This window comes from Myotis daubentonii, chromosome 2 (genome assembly GCF_963259705.1).
Source record: "Myotis daubentonii chromosome 2, mMyoDau2.1, whole genome shotgun sequence".
NCBI classification, from domain to species: domain Eukaryota; kingdom Metazoa; phylum Chordata; class Mammalia; order Chiroptera; family Vespertilionidae; genus Myotis; species Myotis daubentonii.
In genome coordinates, this window is record NC_081841.1 from 32,355,609 (window position 1) to 32,374,269 (window position 18,661).

Genomic DNA, 18,661 nt, shown 5'->3' on the forward strand with positions numbered 1-18,661 from the left:
ACCCTTCTCACTCAAAATGGTTTAAAACACCACACACAGCCAGAGCGCAGAGAATAATAACAGTCCTACAGAGCAAACCCAGGCTGCAAGTAGTCATGTCAGAAGGATAGGGATCTACACCATCACAACCACAGCCAGAATTTTGGAGCAAATATGAGATGGAAGCAGAGATGTTCCTAGAAATCTGTTGTCAAAGGAGAATATGAGGGAAACATGCTGAGAAGGCAAAGATTTATTAAGACACAGGAAACAATAATTATACATGAAAAATGATGAATTATAGTACATCAAAATTAAAATTTTATTGGAGGTGGAAGAGGGCGTAGATAGGATAAAGGTGATGGAAAAAATAAAATAAAATATTTAAAAACTTAAAATTTCCTGATCACTATACTTATTAAGTAAATGAGTGTTCATGCCACAGACCAGAAGGAAAATACTCTCAAAACATGTATCTGATGATATACTAGTATCTAGTATATACAAAGTACTCCTACAACTCAACCATAAAAATACAACCAAATAAAAATTCAACAAAAGATATGAATAGCCACTTCACAAAAATAACAAATGGCCAGTAGACTCATCAAAAAGTGCTGAACATCACTAGTTCTCAGGGAAATGCAAATTAAACTCACAATGTGTTATTAGTACATACCCACCAGCATGGCTAAATTACAAAATTAAGATCATCAAATGATGGAGAGCATGTGAACAACTGGGATTCCCACACACTGTTAGTGCGACTGTAAAATAAGCCACTTTGGGAAAAGATCTTGTGGCTTCTTACAAATATAAACATTTTCCTACCTACCCTATGACCCAGCAATTTTACTCTTAGGTATATATCCAAGAGAAATAAAACAAAGAGAAATAAATCCACAACAAGGCTTGCACATGAATGTTTATAGCTGCCTTTTCCCCCCATGATAGCCAAAACCGGAAATGGTCCAGCTATACATCAACAAGAATATGAAAAACTGAGGTATATTTATACAGTGGAATACCCACAGTTACAAGAACAAAATACTGATTGATACTACAATATGAATGAGCCTCAAAAAATCATGCTGAGAGAAAGAAGCCTTACACAAGAGTTTAAACTATATGATTCAATTTATATGAAATTCTAGAGCAGTCAAATCTAATCTATGGCGGGGGGGGGGGGGGGGGGGGGATCTGATTAGGTGTTGCTTTCATGGAAATGAAAATGAGGACTGAATGGAAAGATTACCAGAAAGCTTTCACGGATGTTGGCAATGTTCTATATAATTATAGGCTTACACAGGCATCTTTGCATTTAGCAAATAAAGATTTCTGTACTTCAGTGTGTAAATTTTATCTCCCCAAAAGAACTTTAAACAAGTGTTTAAACTCTAGTTAATGATATGCACGCTGAAATCATCAGGGGATGATACATATTAATGTCTGCAACTTTATTTATTTTTTTGCAACTTACTTTAAATACACCAAAAATAAGATGTGCTGATCAATGAAGAGAGACAGAAAGATGTAGATATTTGATAAAATATAAAAATATATATATAAATTGAAGAATCTAAGTAGTAGATATATGAGTATTTGCATAATTCTTTCTTTCAACTATGTTTGGTATGGTCATAATACAATGTTCGGTTAAAATGACTAGTTTTGTGATCTTAAAATAAGTGTGATATTTCTAGGTCCAAATATTTCTTTCCTAAACTAAGGAGAAAGTTAGACTATTTTTTACCTCTTCCAGAAATATGATCAAATTATGCCTAGTACCTACATCAAAATTACAGTCAGATTCTGATCACATTTCCTTCAAAATATTATTAAAATGCACTTTTCCTTTCTAATTATATCTTATAACTCTTTTATCATCAGTTTTTCAGAAACTTAATGTCTAGTGTATCGAATTCCCAATGCTATGTATATTTTTGCTGTTGCCATCAGAAATTTCACTTTTGGGGGGGCGTCTTCATAAAAAAATTACTGTAATAATATCTCTGTCATTTTGTACTAAAGAGCATTCTAGTAATTCAGACATTGACAAGCCTTCTAAATTAATATTTATCCTGTCTACTTATTTTTATTAGATTACCTTTGCCCAATCAAATAATGCAATATACCATAAAATTAAATAATCAATATATTCTTATCCATTTTAAATTTTAATGTAAATCTTATTTACATTAAAATTTAAAATGTGTGAAAAAATGTGTGGTTTAATTATTACTTTTCTTAATTTCTTTATCAGTCAATGTTATGTTCCTCATATACAATCAAATGAAATTTATGAACCTTATAAAACTGTAAGCATTCATTCACACCCAAACACATACAACTTATCTATCATTTTAGGAGATTCACAAGTCCCAGAAGCCCGTCCATGATCCATACTCTATCCTTTCCTCTTAGCTCTGTTTATGAAAGTGTACACCAGCGAATGCTAAGATGGGTCAGAAGATTGAATATAACTAATTGGGATGAGTTATGTTATTTCAACCTAAGGAAAAAGTAAGGGACATTTTAGACAGCCTCTGATTTCTACAGGACAGGGAGGCAAGAGAAGCTGAAAAGATGTTAGGCATGATGAGGGGCTGTGCTTCCTCCTGCACGTCCCACCGTGGGGATGGAGCCCGCAACCCACCCCACAGTGGGCATTGCCCTGACCCATTGCCCTGACCAGGAATCGAAATATGACCTCCTGGTTCATAGGTCAAGGCTCAACCATTGAGCCATGCTGGCAAGGCAGGACAACATCGTTTTCCGCACGCTATGAAGGATACCCTGCCCCACGGTGCCCCTGATGCCTTGGCAGAAATTCTAGGAAGAGCGTGACACTCCCGCAATATCAATGAAAGGCTTGAACCTTCTGAAAATGCCTCAGGACTCCAAGCCTAAGGCAGAAACATGTGGAACTAGATGAGATGACTGCTTCATGGGACCATACAGTGCAATAGCTCCTTGCAAGTGCTCTGATTCTCAAGAGCACAGCTTCTGCAAGCCAGAAGGCCAGCACATCCCCTCCACTTTCCTCCTGCCACACACGAACATTTCATGAGGGGTATTTAGTGGAGAACAGAGGTCCTGGGGATATGATGTTTTCACAGCCTAAAGCAATTCAATTTATCTTCCCCTCCACCTTTATTGGGAGACTACAGAAGAATGAAACGTTGTCGTTTTTCCCACGTTTAATTCTTCCCAATCCCAACCCACGCTGATAGCAGTTTCTATAAGAAAAAGGGAAAACAAATAGCAATTTTGGGGGTAGGCGGACACTTGATCATACTTACCTAAAAGTAATTTAGGAAAATTTGATGTCTCAATGTTATGATAATATACTATTGATGTTGTAGTGGCAACAAATCCCATCACGGCCGGCATGAAGAGATGGAGATGCCGCGACGCCCGCCGTCTATGGAGAGCGGTACAGTGTCAGTGTCTACAGCTGATGGCTCCAGATAGTCTCTCATTTTGTTTCCAATTTCCTCCTTAAAACTCTCTTTTAGCAATCAGAGATTTAAAATACAAAATACAGGAGTAGTTGCCAAGAGAACATATAAGGAAGACTATATTGGGGGACAAAATTCTATTGAAAAGATCTACCTTAACATGGAGGGCTGAATAAACACAGCTAAACAAGACCTTAAAATGTGAACAAAAGCAAATATATAACTGCTCCAAAGCTAAAGGGAAGACCTGCTGAAATATTTTTAACACCTACAGCAAGTAAAAACAATCCACTGGAAATAAACTCTAATGTGTGTGAAAAGTATGTTTACTTTTTGATAGCTTTCCTAACCTTTGCAGTGATTTCCCCGTTTTCCTTAATTCATTGAATACATACGTGTTAGCTGGTCCAGACACTGTATTAGATTCTGGGATGCAACAGGACACAAGACAAGATATGGTGTCTGTGGTCTGTGATACCAAATTTTGGAGTTTATGGAGGATAGTAATAGTATAGAGAAAATTACAACCCAGGTGAAGGACTGTGAGCACATACAGAGCTAGAGTCTGTGACAGAGGAAGCTTTGTAAAAAAATTGGACTTCTGAATGGAAACTTTAAGAATGAGAAATTATTGCCCGGAGGAAGAGAGAGGAGGACAGTTCCAGGGAGAGGGTCTAGATAAGTTCAAGGGTACTACAAACAATGCAGTGTGATTGCAAGGGGAGGAGGCTTTGTTCTGAAGACAACAGACAGCTTTCGGTGGATCAGAAATATGACAGGACAGATTTGCATGGTAGACAGCCCTCAACTCCTTTTGCAATAACAATGCCACACAATGAAACATTTATATTTTCTCAAATACTTAAATATTTTAGTATACAAGCAGTATAGAAAAGGAAGTAACTTGTTTGAGAGTGAGGGAAAGAGAAACATTTGGGAAAGTCACTTCAGAAGAGGTATGGTTGGCAATGGAAACAAATATAAAAAGGAATCCAGGGAAGTGGTGGAACAGCACTTTAAGTGAAGGAACAGAATGTGCAAATACATAGAAGCATGAAACAGTATAACATGTTCAAAATTCCAAGTAGTGTAATGAGATAGGATAAAGGGCTTTGTATGCTATGTAAGGAGCTAGAATCTAATTTTGCAAAAAATTGAAATATTTTAATAGGTAAGTGGTACAGTCAGATTTAAGTTTTAGACAGTTCAATCTGTTAGTAATGGGAATAATGGAGCTGATAGGAAGTGTGCAGGTTTGAGGTGAGGGGAAAGACTTGGAAGGAAAGAAAGCAGTTAGCAAAGTATTGGTATAGGCCAGGTGAGGGATGATGAAACCCTGAATTAAGATCTGCCAGCAGAAACATGGAGGAAATAATACATTTGAAAAAATATTAATTGTTAAAATGGACAGGACTTTAATAGAGTTTCACAATGAGGGTGATGGTGATGGAGATGTAGAGAAAATTCCCACAGTGCCTAAGTGGATGGTGGTGTGAACAAGTAAGATTTTAAGAAGATGAACAAACTGGAGAGAGGAAGCCAATAAGTTTCAGCAGGAATGTATGGACCAATAAACATGCAAAGCAAGTTGCCTAATAGGCAAGTGTATGTAGAGATTTGTAACATGAGCAGAGATGAATTTGGAATCATTAATATAGACATATTAATGAAAGTGTGATAGCATAAAAACTGGCTTAAGAACGACCCACCACTTTTGAAGTAGTTCAAAGTGTTCAAAGAGAAAAAGTAGAAAATAAATATTTCATCAATACAGAAATTAGGAAGTACTTCTAATACTCTTTAATTATTGAACAGAAGAAAGAGTTTTAAAAATCACTTAATATTTAAGATATTTTAAAATGATCATACTACTTATGAAAGCATATAAAATGTTGTAAAAGCTATACTCAAAAACATATTCAGGAATAAATAATTATAATAAAGCAAAGAGTGAATGAAAGAAGTTAGAAAAAGAATGATAAAACATAATTAAGGGAAGCAATAATAAAGGATGAATAAAGATACCAGTAGCTACTATAAGGTTTTACATGTACTGTGGCATTTATTTGTGTCTTTTAACCATTCAAGTTTTTTATTAGGATTACTGTCATATTGTTAGTGCTCTGCTCACAAAGTTGTCTGGGTTGCAAGTGGTTTTCCCAACCCTAATCTTTTCCTTAAGCTCTATTATTTTTAGAGTGTGATTCACTGATCTCAGTGTTCTGTGGTAGCATATGCATCTCATTATAGCGGAAAATCTTTAGTCAGGAAGTTAGGAAGAAAATTTAAAAAGTGTACATCATGGGGGACAAAAGAATAATTTCAAAAAGGAGAAAATGATTTTAAAAATCCCAAATGAAAACATAATAACAGTGAAGATTTTAATACACATTTTTAGAATGTAATAGATTAAATAATATAAAAATAATAAAGATACAAGACTTCAGTAATCCAATCAGTAAACTCAATAAAATTTCATCTCCTACAAAGAATATATCAAGTATTTTACTATTATGAAAATATTAATAAATCCCAAAAAGTATTCATTTAACAAATTATATGTTCTTATAATAAACCTATCAAGTTAGACTAAATAGCAAACTAAAAATGATTCCTAGACCTAGGAAAGTATCTACACGGGAATCATAAATTATTTACATAGAAATAAAAAAAGATAACACATTACAAATACCAATGCAACAGATAAGGATATTTCAAAAGAAAAATTAATAGCTTTAATATCTGTATTACTATAAAAATTAATTACTCAATTAGGAAGGTCTTTGCATTGTTTTGCTAATTATAATGAGCACTAGGGGCCCGGTGCACGAAATTCGTGCACTGGGTGTGTGTGTGGGGGGGGGGAGTGTCCCTCAGCCCAGCCTGCCCCCTCTCACATACTGGGAACCCTCAGGCGTTGACCCCCATCACCCTCCAATCGCAGGATCGGCCCCTTGCCCAGGCCTGACGCCTCCGCCAGAGGTGTCAGGCTTGGACAGGGGACCCCCATCTCCCCCTGATCACTGGCTCTGGCCCCCGCCCAGGCCTGAGGCCTCTGGCCCAGGAATCATGCCTGGGCAGGGGACCCCCATCTCCCTCTGATCGCTTGCTCCACCCCCCGCCCAAGCCTGACGCCTCTGACCCAGGCTTCAGGCCTGGGCAAGGGGACCATCATATCCCCCCAATCCCCGGCTCCGCCCCCCACCCAGGCCTGATGCCTCGGCCAGAGGAGTTGACCCTCATCACCCTCCGATCACCAATCACCGGATCGGCCCCTTGACCAGGCCTGAGGCCTCTGGCAGAGGCATCAGGCCTGGGCAGGGGACCCCCAACTCCCCGCGGTTGCAGGCTCCGCCCCTGCCCAGGCCTAACGCCTCTGGCTGAGGCATCTGGCTCGGGCAGTGGGGACCCGCAGCTGCAGCGGCCCCGCGATTGTGGACTCCGCTTTAGGCCCAGGCAAGGGGCCCCTAGCTCCCGGGACTGCCAGCTTCGACCATGCCCAGCTCCCATCGCTGGCTCCACCCCTACTTCCTGCTATCACTGGCCAGGGCGGCAAAGGCACCTGATTCTCCGATCATGGCTGGGGGGCTTCTTCCTGCTTTCCCTTTCGCCTCCCTGCATTGTGCCTACATATGCAAATTAGCCGCCATCTTGTTGGCAGTTAACTGCCAATCATAGTTGGCAGTTAACTGCCAATCATAGTTGGCAGTTAATTTGCATATAGCCCTGATTAGCCAATGAAAAGGGTATCGTCGTACGCCAATTACCATTTTTCTCTTTTATTAGATAGGATAAGTGATATTTTAAGTAAAATATAGTTCATAAATATTTTGTTTTAAAAAATAAAGAAGGAAGGAATGATTAGCTGCATCAAATATAATAACTATGTTAAGGAGGAAAGAGTATACATTAAGATATTATTAATGTTCTTTGGGTTTCTTGTAGAAGCCGTTTCCAGAATAGGACAAGGCAGGAGAAAGCAAACTAAATCTATGGATTCAAAAGTAACTGGCAGATAGATGGCTTTGGAGAGGCTTGGATATAAAGGGTAAGGGGAAGATGGCTATAGCTGAAGAATGGGAGGAATAGGACAAGATCAAAGGTTTACCTCTGTTTTTAGCATGGATCTCTTGTATCACTACCACTTTAAAACAAGGTCCTGCCATTAGCATATGCCTTCATCATTATTAGTTCAGTCTCTCTTCTAAGTCTCTGACATCAACTATGAGGCTGGAAAGTAGTCATCCTTGCCTATGTGATGTCAGGGTTTTAGGAAATATTGGACTAACCAATCTTCCCCTTTATACATACACAGAGAAACATGTCAAGTCAGTCTATACATATATTAAGGGAATAAAAAATGAACACTAGAATTGGCTATGCTAATACAATATAATACAAATATGCCAGGGTGTTTTAAACAATTATCATTAAGATAACAACAGCCAATTAAGCTTCTAAATGCTTGGAGTCGGCATATCTAAGAGCCTCTGATTTTTCTTATCAGAAATCACGATGTGCACATATATGTAAAGAACTCTCAGACGACATTACAAAATAGTTGGCTCTGTGTCAGAAGTTTAGAAGTTTCATTCCTTGTTAATTACAAGAGCAAAACATAAACAGATGTCAAGGGAAGTTTTACTAGATAAGAGGAAAATGAATGCTTTTTTTGGAGCTTTCTTTTTAAAATCTGTAAAGGCCCTTTCATATAAATTCTTCATGAAAGGTGTACTATTTAGCATAATTTCATAATCAAAACTTTTCTATTATCTAAGTTTATTTCCTGTTACTATGTGATAAAAATATTTTCCCTACATTATGTTCAAGTTTATAAATAGAATTCATTATATTCTAACTGCCTGATATAAACTTCTTTTACAAGAATGACAAAATTCCTTCAAAAGTCAGGGTTTTATGACAAACCCTGATTTAAAAATAATTTTGTGCTGTGCCTCGATTTGTAGCTATATCCTAATAGGTTCTTGGACTCCTTTAATGCCTGCCTCACCTATATTTGCTTCTTTACAAGATAAATGGAAACATCTGAGAACTGGTTATACATTTATTTGTAAATAGATAGTTATTAGAGCTATCTGTCAATATTGACAATCTTGCTATTTATACCTAGTTTGGAAGACAAGGTAAACATCAAAGTGTTTTAAAGAATAGAACTTTCTGTCAGGGCTATATAGATGAAGGAGCAAAGAGACAGAAAGTATGTCGATGCATACAAGCCACAGAGATCTGTACTTGTATTATCAAAGAAATTATGTAGCAATACAAAAATATGGCCAACATGCATGCTCATCATAGATACTGGGTGGCAGCTGTTGTTCCTAAGTTATGACCAAAAAGTTAGGCTTGAGATGCCATGCTCTTAGCTACTACCCTTATCAATACACTCTCTTGTATGCATAGTGTAATCCCATTAACTAAGTCAAGTCACTTACGAATCTGTAACTATGCCCTCTGCTATTTCACAAACATGCACAAATAGGAGAGCAAACGTCAGAATCCATCTCAGGTTATGTCCAGGAAAGTGAAGCCATGTGTTGTGATGAATTTGTACTTTTGAGCTTTGACTGCCCCATCCTGAAAAAAGAAAAAAAATAAAGAGATAAGTAAAAGGATCCATTATAATCATGGGAATAATTAACATTGTGATATGCTTTGGGGAGTTCATTAAAAATAGCACTTTCTAGAGCAGTGATGGCAAACCTATGATACCTCTGACACTCGAACTCATTTTTTTTGGTTGATTTTTCTTTATTAAATGGCATTTAAATATATAAAATAAATATCAAAAATATAAGTCTTTGTTTTACTATGGTTGCAAATATCAAAAAATTTCTATATGTGTCACAGCACCAGAGTTAATTTAGGGTTTTTCAAAATGCTGACACACCAAGCTCAAAAGGTTCGCCATCACTGTTCTAGAGAAACAGGGGAAATCTTGATCTATTTTCATTATATTAAAAAAAATAATTTCAAAATTATTTTTACAAGACTGCCTAGGTCAGCGGTCGGCAAATTGCGGCTCGCGAGCCACATGCAGCTCTTTGGCTCCTTGAGTGTGGCCATGAAGTTTCAATTGCACTGTACGTGTGCACCCACACGTGGTATTTTATGGAAGAGCTACACTCAAGGGGCTGCAGTTTGCCGACCACTGGCCTAGGTTAACAAGTTAACAATTATGGCATTGTTCAGGAATACCACCAACTCTGAGTGACAGCATGATTATTTCTTATTGATAGGTTTCTGATTCATTCAAAAGGGAAAAAATTAATGATATTATTAATAAAATAAGTTTGGTGTCTAAAGCCTCTCAAAACACAGGATCTATGAGAAACTAACAAAAAAAGGTCATATGTGATGATGAAATATAGAACTCATTAGTTGAGTCAACTCTTAATCATATGCATATAATGTGAGAAAAATGAAAACCTATGACTGGGCCAGCACTATTCAACAGTGATAGAGTATTTTCTCTAATAAAGCTAAAGTCTTGCTCATTGTTGAGCTTTAAGCAGAATCAAGGTCCTGTCTGGCATGGCTCATCAGTTGAGGCTGGATTCCGAGTTAAGTGCATGCAGGAGTCACCTATTCCATGATTCTCTCTCATCATTGATGTTTCTATCTCCCTCTCTCTCTCCTTTCCTCTATGAAATCAATAAAAATATTTTTTTAGAAAGAACAATATAGGGAAAAATCAAGATGGCGGCATAGGTAAACATTAGAAATTGCTACCTTGCACAACCACTTCAAAAATACAACTAAAAGACAAAACATACATCATCCAGAACCACAGGAAGGCTGGCTGAGTGGAAACAACTAGAAGGAAAGAGAAAAGCACACTGAGACTCAGAGGAGGTGCGGAAGTAGAGTGCAGAGGTACAGAGGTGCACACAGAAAGGGCTGGCAACTGAGGACACTGTTGTCTTTTTCAATCAGGAGGGAGTCTCAAGCTCCCGATTGCTCTGAACTCCAGTTCCGGGCGAGTCTCTGGGGACCCAGACTCATACGGGGGAAAAACTGGACTGTCTGGCATTGGTCGGAACTCGAGGGCAGCTTTCTCTCAGAAGTGCTTGCAGCGATTACTGTGGGACACTGAGACCCAGGGCCTCTTAGGGTAGGATTGAGGAGCACCCATAGCTGCTTGCTCCGCCCTGTTGATCCCCTGAAACCCCGCCCCACTCAAGCTGTGCACAGAGGCTTTTGCATATGAAAGGCCTGGCCCTTTGCAATCTGAAAATTACCTAACAAACTGCAGCTGGGTCAGAGAGACCCAGAACTTCCAAAAGAAAGCCCAAGGCCCCACAGCAGCTTGCATTGCTTCACAGCTAGGCCTCATCTGGGCACCTCCAAACCCCAAACAAGGAAGAGAAATCTGCAGATCTCTCCTTAGCTCCTGCTGGGTAGCTTCAGGCAGAGGCTAAATTAGCACCTCCTTAGAGATCCAAGAGCAGTGTACCCAGTGGTCAGAGTGGGACCATCCAGATTACAACTCCTCATATCCAAAAGGGACACACTCAGGGGGCAGACTCAGTGAGCACCAAAGCCCCACTGAAGCAAGTCTTGCCCCAGAAGGGTGTCTCCAGCACAGAAGTTCTCCCACTGCAGACACAGCTGATTCTCACAGCCAATTGGCCTGGAGGTCGATTCCTGCCAGTGATACCTACAACAATCAAGGCTTAAGTACAACAAGACTGTGCACAAAGACCACAAAGGGATACACCAAGAGTGTCTACCTCAGGTAACTGGGGAGGCTGATCCACAGGGCCCTACAGGCACCTAGCAAAGAAAGCCACTCTATCAACACAGGAAAGCATAAAAAAATGCAGAGAGAAAGAAACAGGTCACAAATGACAGAAATGGAGAAAAGAAAACTACAGGATATAGAGTTCAAAACCACACTTATAAGGTTTTTCAAGAGTTTTCTAGAAACTGCCGATAAATTTAGTGAGACCCTCGAGGTTATGAAAAAGGACCAACTAGAAATTAAGCATACACTGACTGAAATAAAGAAAATTATACAGAGATCCAACAGCAGACTAGAGGATTGCAAGAATCAAGTCAAATATTTGAAATACAAGAAAGCAAAAAACACCCAACTGGAAAAACAAAGAGAAAAAAGAATCCAAAAATATGAAGATAGTGTAAGGAGCCTCTGGAACAACTTCAAGCGTACCAACATCCGAATATGGGGGTGCTAGAAGAAGAAAGAGAGCAAGATATTGAAAACCTATTTGAAGAAATAATGACAGAAAACTTCCCCTACCTGGTGAAAGAAATAGACTTACAAGTCCAGGAAGCACAGAGAACCCCAAACAAAAGGAATCCAAAGAGGACCACACCAAGACACATCATAATTAAAATGCCAAGAGCAAAAGACAAAGAGAGAATCTTAAAAGCAGCAAGAGAAAGACAGTCAGTTACCTACAAGGGAGTACCCATATGACTGTCAGCTGATTTCTAAACAGAAACTATGCAGGCCAGAAGGGAGTGGCAAGAAATATTCAAAGTGATAAATAGCAAGAACCTGCAACCAAGATTACTTTATCCAGCAAAGCTATCATGCAGTGTTGAAGGTCAGATAAAGAGCTTCACAGATAAGAAAAAGCTAGAGGACTTCATTACCACCAAACCAGCATTATATAAAATGCTGAAAGGTATCCTTTAAGAACAGGAAGAAGAAGAAAAAGGTAAAGATACAAATTATGAACAACAAATACACATCTATCAACAAGTGAATCTAAAAATCAAGTGAATAAATAAACTGATGAACAGAATAAACTGGTGAATATAATAGAATCAGGGGCATAGAAAGGGAGTGGACTGACAATTCTCGGGGGCAAGGGGTGCCGGGGTGCGGAAAGAGACTGGACAAAAATCATACACCTATGGATGAGGACAGTGTGGGGAGGGTAAGAGCAGAGGGTGGGGTGGGAACCAGGTGGAGGGGAGCTATGGGGGTGGGGAAAAAGAGGAACAACTGTAATAATCTGAACAATAAAGATTTAATTTTAAAAAGAAAGAACAATATAGGTTCACCATTAGCTCACCATTGAAGAAAAATTTCATTACATTTTAGTGAAATTTTGATGGTTTCCCTCAAACAACTAGAGTAATGCCAACTCATATGTGGTATACTAGGAAAAAACTCCACATTGTCTCATTTTGTCACCTTTTGTTCTAATTTTTGAATGCAGAGAAGTCCTACATGTGTCAAGAATGAATGTATTGGTCCGTGAATAATGCTGCAATGAATACAGGAGTGCATATGTCTTTGCAAATAAATGTTTTCAAGTTGGAAACAACTGAAGTGTCTATTGATAGATGATTGGATAAAAATATATGGTACATATAAACAATGTAATACTATTCAGCTGTAAGAAAATATGAAATACTGCCATTTGTGACAATATGGATGGACCTTTAGAATATCATGCTAAGCAAAATAAATTAATAACCATAAATTTCTCTCATATATGGGATATAAAACTGAAAGCAACAAATGAACAAACAAGAAAAACAAACATCTCATAGACTCAGACAACAGTGGTTACTAGAGGGAAGGAGGTTAAAAGAGGGTCAAATATATGATGATAGAGAATGACTTGACTTTGGGTGATGGGCACAGAATACAATATACAGATCATTTATCATAGAAATGTACATTTGAAACCTATATAATCTTATTCATCAATATCACACCAACAAATTTAATTAATTAAATAAATAAATTTAAAAATGAGTTTTGTGCCTGAAATATTGCAGGAAGAAATTTCTTTATGAACAAACTAGAGGCCCAATGCATGAAATTCATGCACTCAGGGGAGAGGGAATTGGACTTACAATGTGGTATATAGCAGTCCTCCCTTATCCTTGAGAGATACATTCCAAGACTCCCAGTGGATGCATGAAACCAAGGATAGTACCAAACTATATATATTGCTTTTTTCCTATACATACCTATGATAAAGTTTAATTTATAAATTTGGAAAAACACCAGGTTAATAAAAATGACTAATAATAAAATCAGACAATTTTAACAGTACATTGTAATAAAAGTTAAGTGAATGTGTTCTTTTTTTCTCTCTTAAAATATTTAATTGCTCTGTATTCACCTTACCATTTAAAATAAGCCTTTTATGACTTCTCTTTGACATAGGTGAGCTTTCTTACTACTCTTGCACTTTGGGGTCATTATTAAATAATTACTTGAACACAAGCACTGTGATAGTGTGATAGTCACCGAGGTGGCTAAGTAACCAATGGCTGTGTAGCATGTACATCATGGACACACTGGACAAAAGGATGAACTACATTCCTGGTGGGGCAGAATGGGAAGGCACAAGATTTCATCATGCTACTTAGAACAACATCAATTTAAAACTTATGAATAATTTATTTCTGGAATTTCCCAGTTAGTATTTTCTGAGTGTAGTTGACTGCAGGTAAGTAAAATCGCAGAAAATGAAACCATAAATAAAGGGGGACTATTGTAATCATTTATCTTAATTTTGACACATCTGTTTCACTGGCTTACTCCAGTCAATATTCTAGGCAAGTACTGTGCTTTAGTCATTTTCCATTCTCTTTACCTAACATAAAGTAAGACTCAGCAAATGCTTTTGATTTATCTTGTATAATTATCTTTTTCCTCTTTAAAAAAAAAACCTGCTGCTACTTGATGTCCATTTCTAAGATGGCATGTAAATTCTATTTTACCTACAGAATGTTAGGTAAAAAATAAATAAATAACTGGAATACATAATACTTGCTTGTGTGTATGTTGTTGTTCTTTTCTTACAGAGTTATGTATCACTTTTCATCTTGGAGAAATTAGTCAACATTATACCAAATCTCAGCCATTAATAAGACTTTTTCATAAACATTAGGTGATGTAATATAGAACAGATTACTTACCAATAAACAATATTGGAAAAGTGATAAACAACAGGAAGACATGAGGAACTAGGTTGAGGGCATCCACAAAGCAGGTATTTTCCAAAACACCACCGTAGATATTATATGAAGAAATGTTGTTGCCACAGAATGAAAGGCTCATTTCTTATGATATGGTTTACTCTAAAATGAATATAAAAAAGGAGAGCCTCTTATTATTAAATTTTCCATTCTAAAATTATAGCCTTAAAAGGTGTTATCTTAAGCCCTAAGAAATCCATGCAATGTTAGTAGAGTTATTCACAATTCACAGAGGAGGATACTGAGGTTCAGAGTGGTTGAGTAACTTGCCAACCAATAGAGTAGCTGGCATCCACACCCAGGTGTCTGACTATAAACTATGTTTGTCCAGTTGTATCACACAGCCTCCAATCTATTTTTTTTTTAAGAAAATAACTTACCTATTCTTATTAAAATAAGTAGCAGCTTAAGACTTTAGCCTCACTGGACTTTATTTCTTTTCCACATTTATGTAAGCCTGGATTCTGAGCTAGATTATTAAAGGCTGGCAATGACTTGAATAACTAAAATAGTACTATTTTTCTCTCCTCTTTCTTTGATTTTTTTTTAAATCAATGGTCACAAATAATATTTTTCTCTCAAAAAAAAATAGTGTTACATAGGAAAGATTGGCTATAGTAGGTAAATTATTGGAGAAACCAGATTTCAAACAAAAGTTTTATACAACATTATATAAATAGAACAACTAGTTAGAAAGCCTATGTATTTACAGTCTAGTAAAGCTTATATGGAGTTCCTCTCACATATTGTTTTGGTAAACCTTTTTTGTTTTTATTATTCATTGATATGCTCTCTAGTTGAGACTTTTCTATCTTAAAAAAAAGTCATACTTAAAAAAAACTCAAGATAAGGTTATATACTTGGCAAATCTTTATCAACTGTAAGATTCCAAGCTGGATAAAAGAATTAAAAATAACTTAAGATCTTTAAAATAACAGGAAAACAGAAATTATGATTTATAATTATGTTAGATTATTTCTGATAAAGATGAAAAAACAGAAAAAAGTAATAGTAGCTAGTAATGAAATTTTTAATACACATCATAAAAGAAAACTTTAAGTACATTCTAAATTGAAAGACATGTATAAACTGTTTTATTTACTTTAGCTGGTTTTATAATTTTATTCAAAATGATAATATTCCAATTGGCCACATTTATAAACCTTGACATTTAATCATTATTACTGAGTCAGATGCTAAAAATGTATCTGAATTTGCAAAACTTCATTAGCTCTAAGGATAACCTGCTTAGTATTTAATCAGTCCTAATACCAACCAATTAAGTAACTTTTGGATACATGTGTGTGACTGTGGAAAGAAATTATCAGAGAAGTACAAACAACCTGTAAAAGTCAAAGAACATTTTCAGTCCTGTACCTGCTATCTGGGATACTAGACCATTAATTAATTAACTGTAAAAATACTCACAGAAGCTGATCCTGTGCTAGACAGTAGGGATCCAATAGTGGACATGACAGAAACAGTCCCTATGGTCTTAGACTGACAGGCTACATCAATCCCAACAGTTCTTGGTATTATGTAAAGGTTATGGTGTAAAAGTCAGAGAAATATACAGTAACATTATCACACGAAGGTGCATACTTCAGATTAATAAAGCAAAAGCTTTAGAATGGTTTCTTCCTTCTATCATAATCTCTAACCTCAGACTCCTCCTGGCTCCCAACCTGTTCCCTGTCTCTCACCACATCTCTCCTTTTGCCTTTTCACCTGCCTCCTCTTCCATCCTCTCCCTTTGAATGTGGCACATTCTAACTGCCAGACCAGCCATGGGCAAACTACAGCCCGTGGGCCGGATCCGGCCCATTTGAAATGAATAAAACTAAAAAATAAAGACCGTACCCTTTTATGTAATGATGTTTACTTTGAATTTATATTAGTTCACACAAACACTCCATCCATGCTTTTGTTCCGGCCCTCTGGTCCAGTTTAAGAACCCATTGTGGCCCTCGAGTCAAAAAGTTTGCCCACCCCTGTGCCAGACCATACTACAACACAACAGGGACAAAAAGAAGGAAGGAATGAACTTATGGTAGATACATTGAAAATCATTGTGTTTAGCTTACAAGTTTTTATTCAAGCAGGATTTTTAACTAATTCTTAGATCTCCAAATATCATTCAAGGTTTCCCAGCAGAACCCAGGTTAAGTTAAAAAGGCTTTGGGAAGGGTACAAATTGCTGCTCTTGCTGGCTAAACTCTGATCCCTGGCATCTTTCAGCCCCGCCCCTTCTGGATCTGTCTAGTTCAGCTGAGCACTGACAGAGGCCCGGCATCAAGGAGGAGGGAGAGGGAAGAGAGACCAGACAGGAAGACAGGACATTTTTTCTCCTCACCAGCATAAAACCATGGGAAGATGTTCAAGTATTTGTTTAGGACAGCTGATAGAGTCAGGGAACGTGACTAAATGAACTTTAAAGACAGACATCTGAAGTGAAATTTTGTGATAGGGGTGGTCTGCAGAGCAAAAACACAAAAAGAAACTACTCCTAGATGACCAAACATGATTTCATGTCAAGAATTCTACTCTCGGGATTCTTATTCTTTGAAGTGCATTGTATGAGAACTACCCTCAGGAGTTAAAAAATTTGGATTTAGCTGACACGCGTAAAGTAAGGGGAAACTAGTACTCTTTCTTGTTCATCCAGCAGAGAGGGTCAGTTCTAATGTAGTAGCAGTCCCTGAGAATTTAACATGCTGGAAACATCTAAAGAAAACACACCAAAAGCAATATTAAAGCTTTCATTCTTATTTACACAATAACTCACTCTTCAGTTATTCAGAGATTAACTAAATTATGAGAAAGGAACGTTACATATTAAATAATTTACTTAGGACTTTATCCTTATCTAAGGCATTTTCAGGATCAGGTCAACTAGTTATGAAAACAAATATAAATACCGTCTTGAAGTTATTCAGCCGATGGGTCATAAAACATGAGCTCAAATATGTCTGTCTGTTTATCTATCTGCCTACCTACCTATCTGTCTATACACGACAGATCCGAGTGGGAAAATCACTACCAAAAAAATGACCACTGACTTCGGATTCAGTGCCTGAACTGAACGCACCCGTTGAAGTTCTATCCCAAACCAAAGGAAATGTTGGCACTGCTCCGCAGATAAGATTCCTTACACAGACACGCCAATGGTGTTTTGTGTGTTGTTTTTTTTAAATCCCAAACTAAACAAATAAAGCAACAAATAAATACCTTTGCTATTGGCTTGATGCTGCTTCAAACCCCTACTGGCGCACTGGCGCTACCTTCAAAACACCGGCTTCCTACACTGTCTTAAGGGTAAATTTCAAACCGGGAAGCAGATCTCCTAAAAAACAAAACAAAGAATAACAAAAATTAAGCAGATAGAAAGCTACTTCGTGAAAAACACAGTTAATGTCTAAGAGGGGGGGGGGGGGAATGAAATTAACTCCTTACACGATCTCCAGCGGGTTAAGAAGGAGCCGGCAGTTTTGCAAGAAACGCTGGAAACCTGATCCCCACGCCCTCTGGTCTCGGGCTGGGGCCCGCTCCCTGATCCTAGAAATAGCCACCGGGAAGGCAGAGCCCCGCAGAGTGCGCGGGCGCCTTCTGGTTGGCGAAATGTTAGATCCAAACCGACGGCTTAAAAGGTTAAGTGATATTAATGTAAAAGACGTGGGCTCACTTACTCCGAAGGCAGAGCTTTCCTCCCCTATCCGAAGCCCGCAGGGCGCGCAGTGGATTATTTTTAGGGTGGTGGGAGATCAGCTGCTGCCTCCTATCGAGTTTCTAAATTGCACAAACTGTTCTGGGCTGGGGCGGACGCGGCGACTCGGAGGCAGGAAACTGGGCAGCAGCCCCGAGCGCAGCGCAGCGCAGCGCCGGCGACTGGAGACCCTCCCCACCCCCGCTCGGCTCGGGAGCCGCAGACTTGGGGCGCGCGGTGCCGAGATTTTTACAAACACAAGTACTGTGCGTCCCCCAAGCTTCACCAGACACCGAAACTTGCACTCTGTGATGCAATGATTCACCGGAGTCTGGTTTTTAAACGTCAAAATACGCGAAGCATTCGCTTGCATTTTTCTCCCCCGGGCTCTGTTTGCGCCCTTTGATGGATCACACAGGAGGCAGTTTTGGGGGTTTCACCATTTCCCCCCTGAGCGGACCAGGCTAATGAAGGGCTCATTCCAGGCAGGAGAACCGGCCGCCGGGGATGTATTATTGGTGCGTGC

General features: G+C 38.2%; 1 protein-coding gene across 7 annotated transcripts in view; it reads right to left on the minus strand.

Moving 5' to 3' along the window:
- Positions 1–18,339, minus strand: part of ABCC9 (ATP binding cassette subfamily C member 9) — a 115,962-nt gene extending 97,623 nt beyond the window's left edge. For 4 of the 7 annotated variants that reach the window (XM_059682353.1, XM_059682357.1, XM_059682358.1 and 1 more), the window contains exons 1-5: positions 18,119–18,339; positions 17,661–17,775; positions 14,373–14,534; positions 8,894–9,035; positions 3,282–3,403 (exon numbers count right to left, since the gene is read on the minus strand). In XM_059682353.1, the coding sequence (XP_059538336.1) occupies positions 3,282–3,403; positions 8,894–9,035; positions 14,373–14,514 (406 nt within the window). In that variant the 5' untranslated portion in view covers positions 14,515–14,534; positions 17,661–17,775; positions 18,119–18,339. Of the gene's footprint in view, positions 1–3,281; positions 3,404–8,893; positions 9,036–14,372; positions 14,535–17,079; positions 17,157–17,660; positions 17,776–17,885; positions 18,097–18,118 lie in introns of those variants that run through there. The other 3 variants (XM_059682356.1, XM_059682355.1, XM_059682359.1) reach the window with 3 other exon arrangements.
- Between the last annotated feature and the right edge of the window lie 322 nt (positions 18,340–18,661).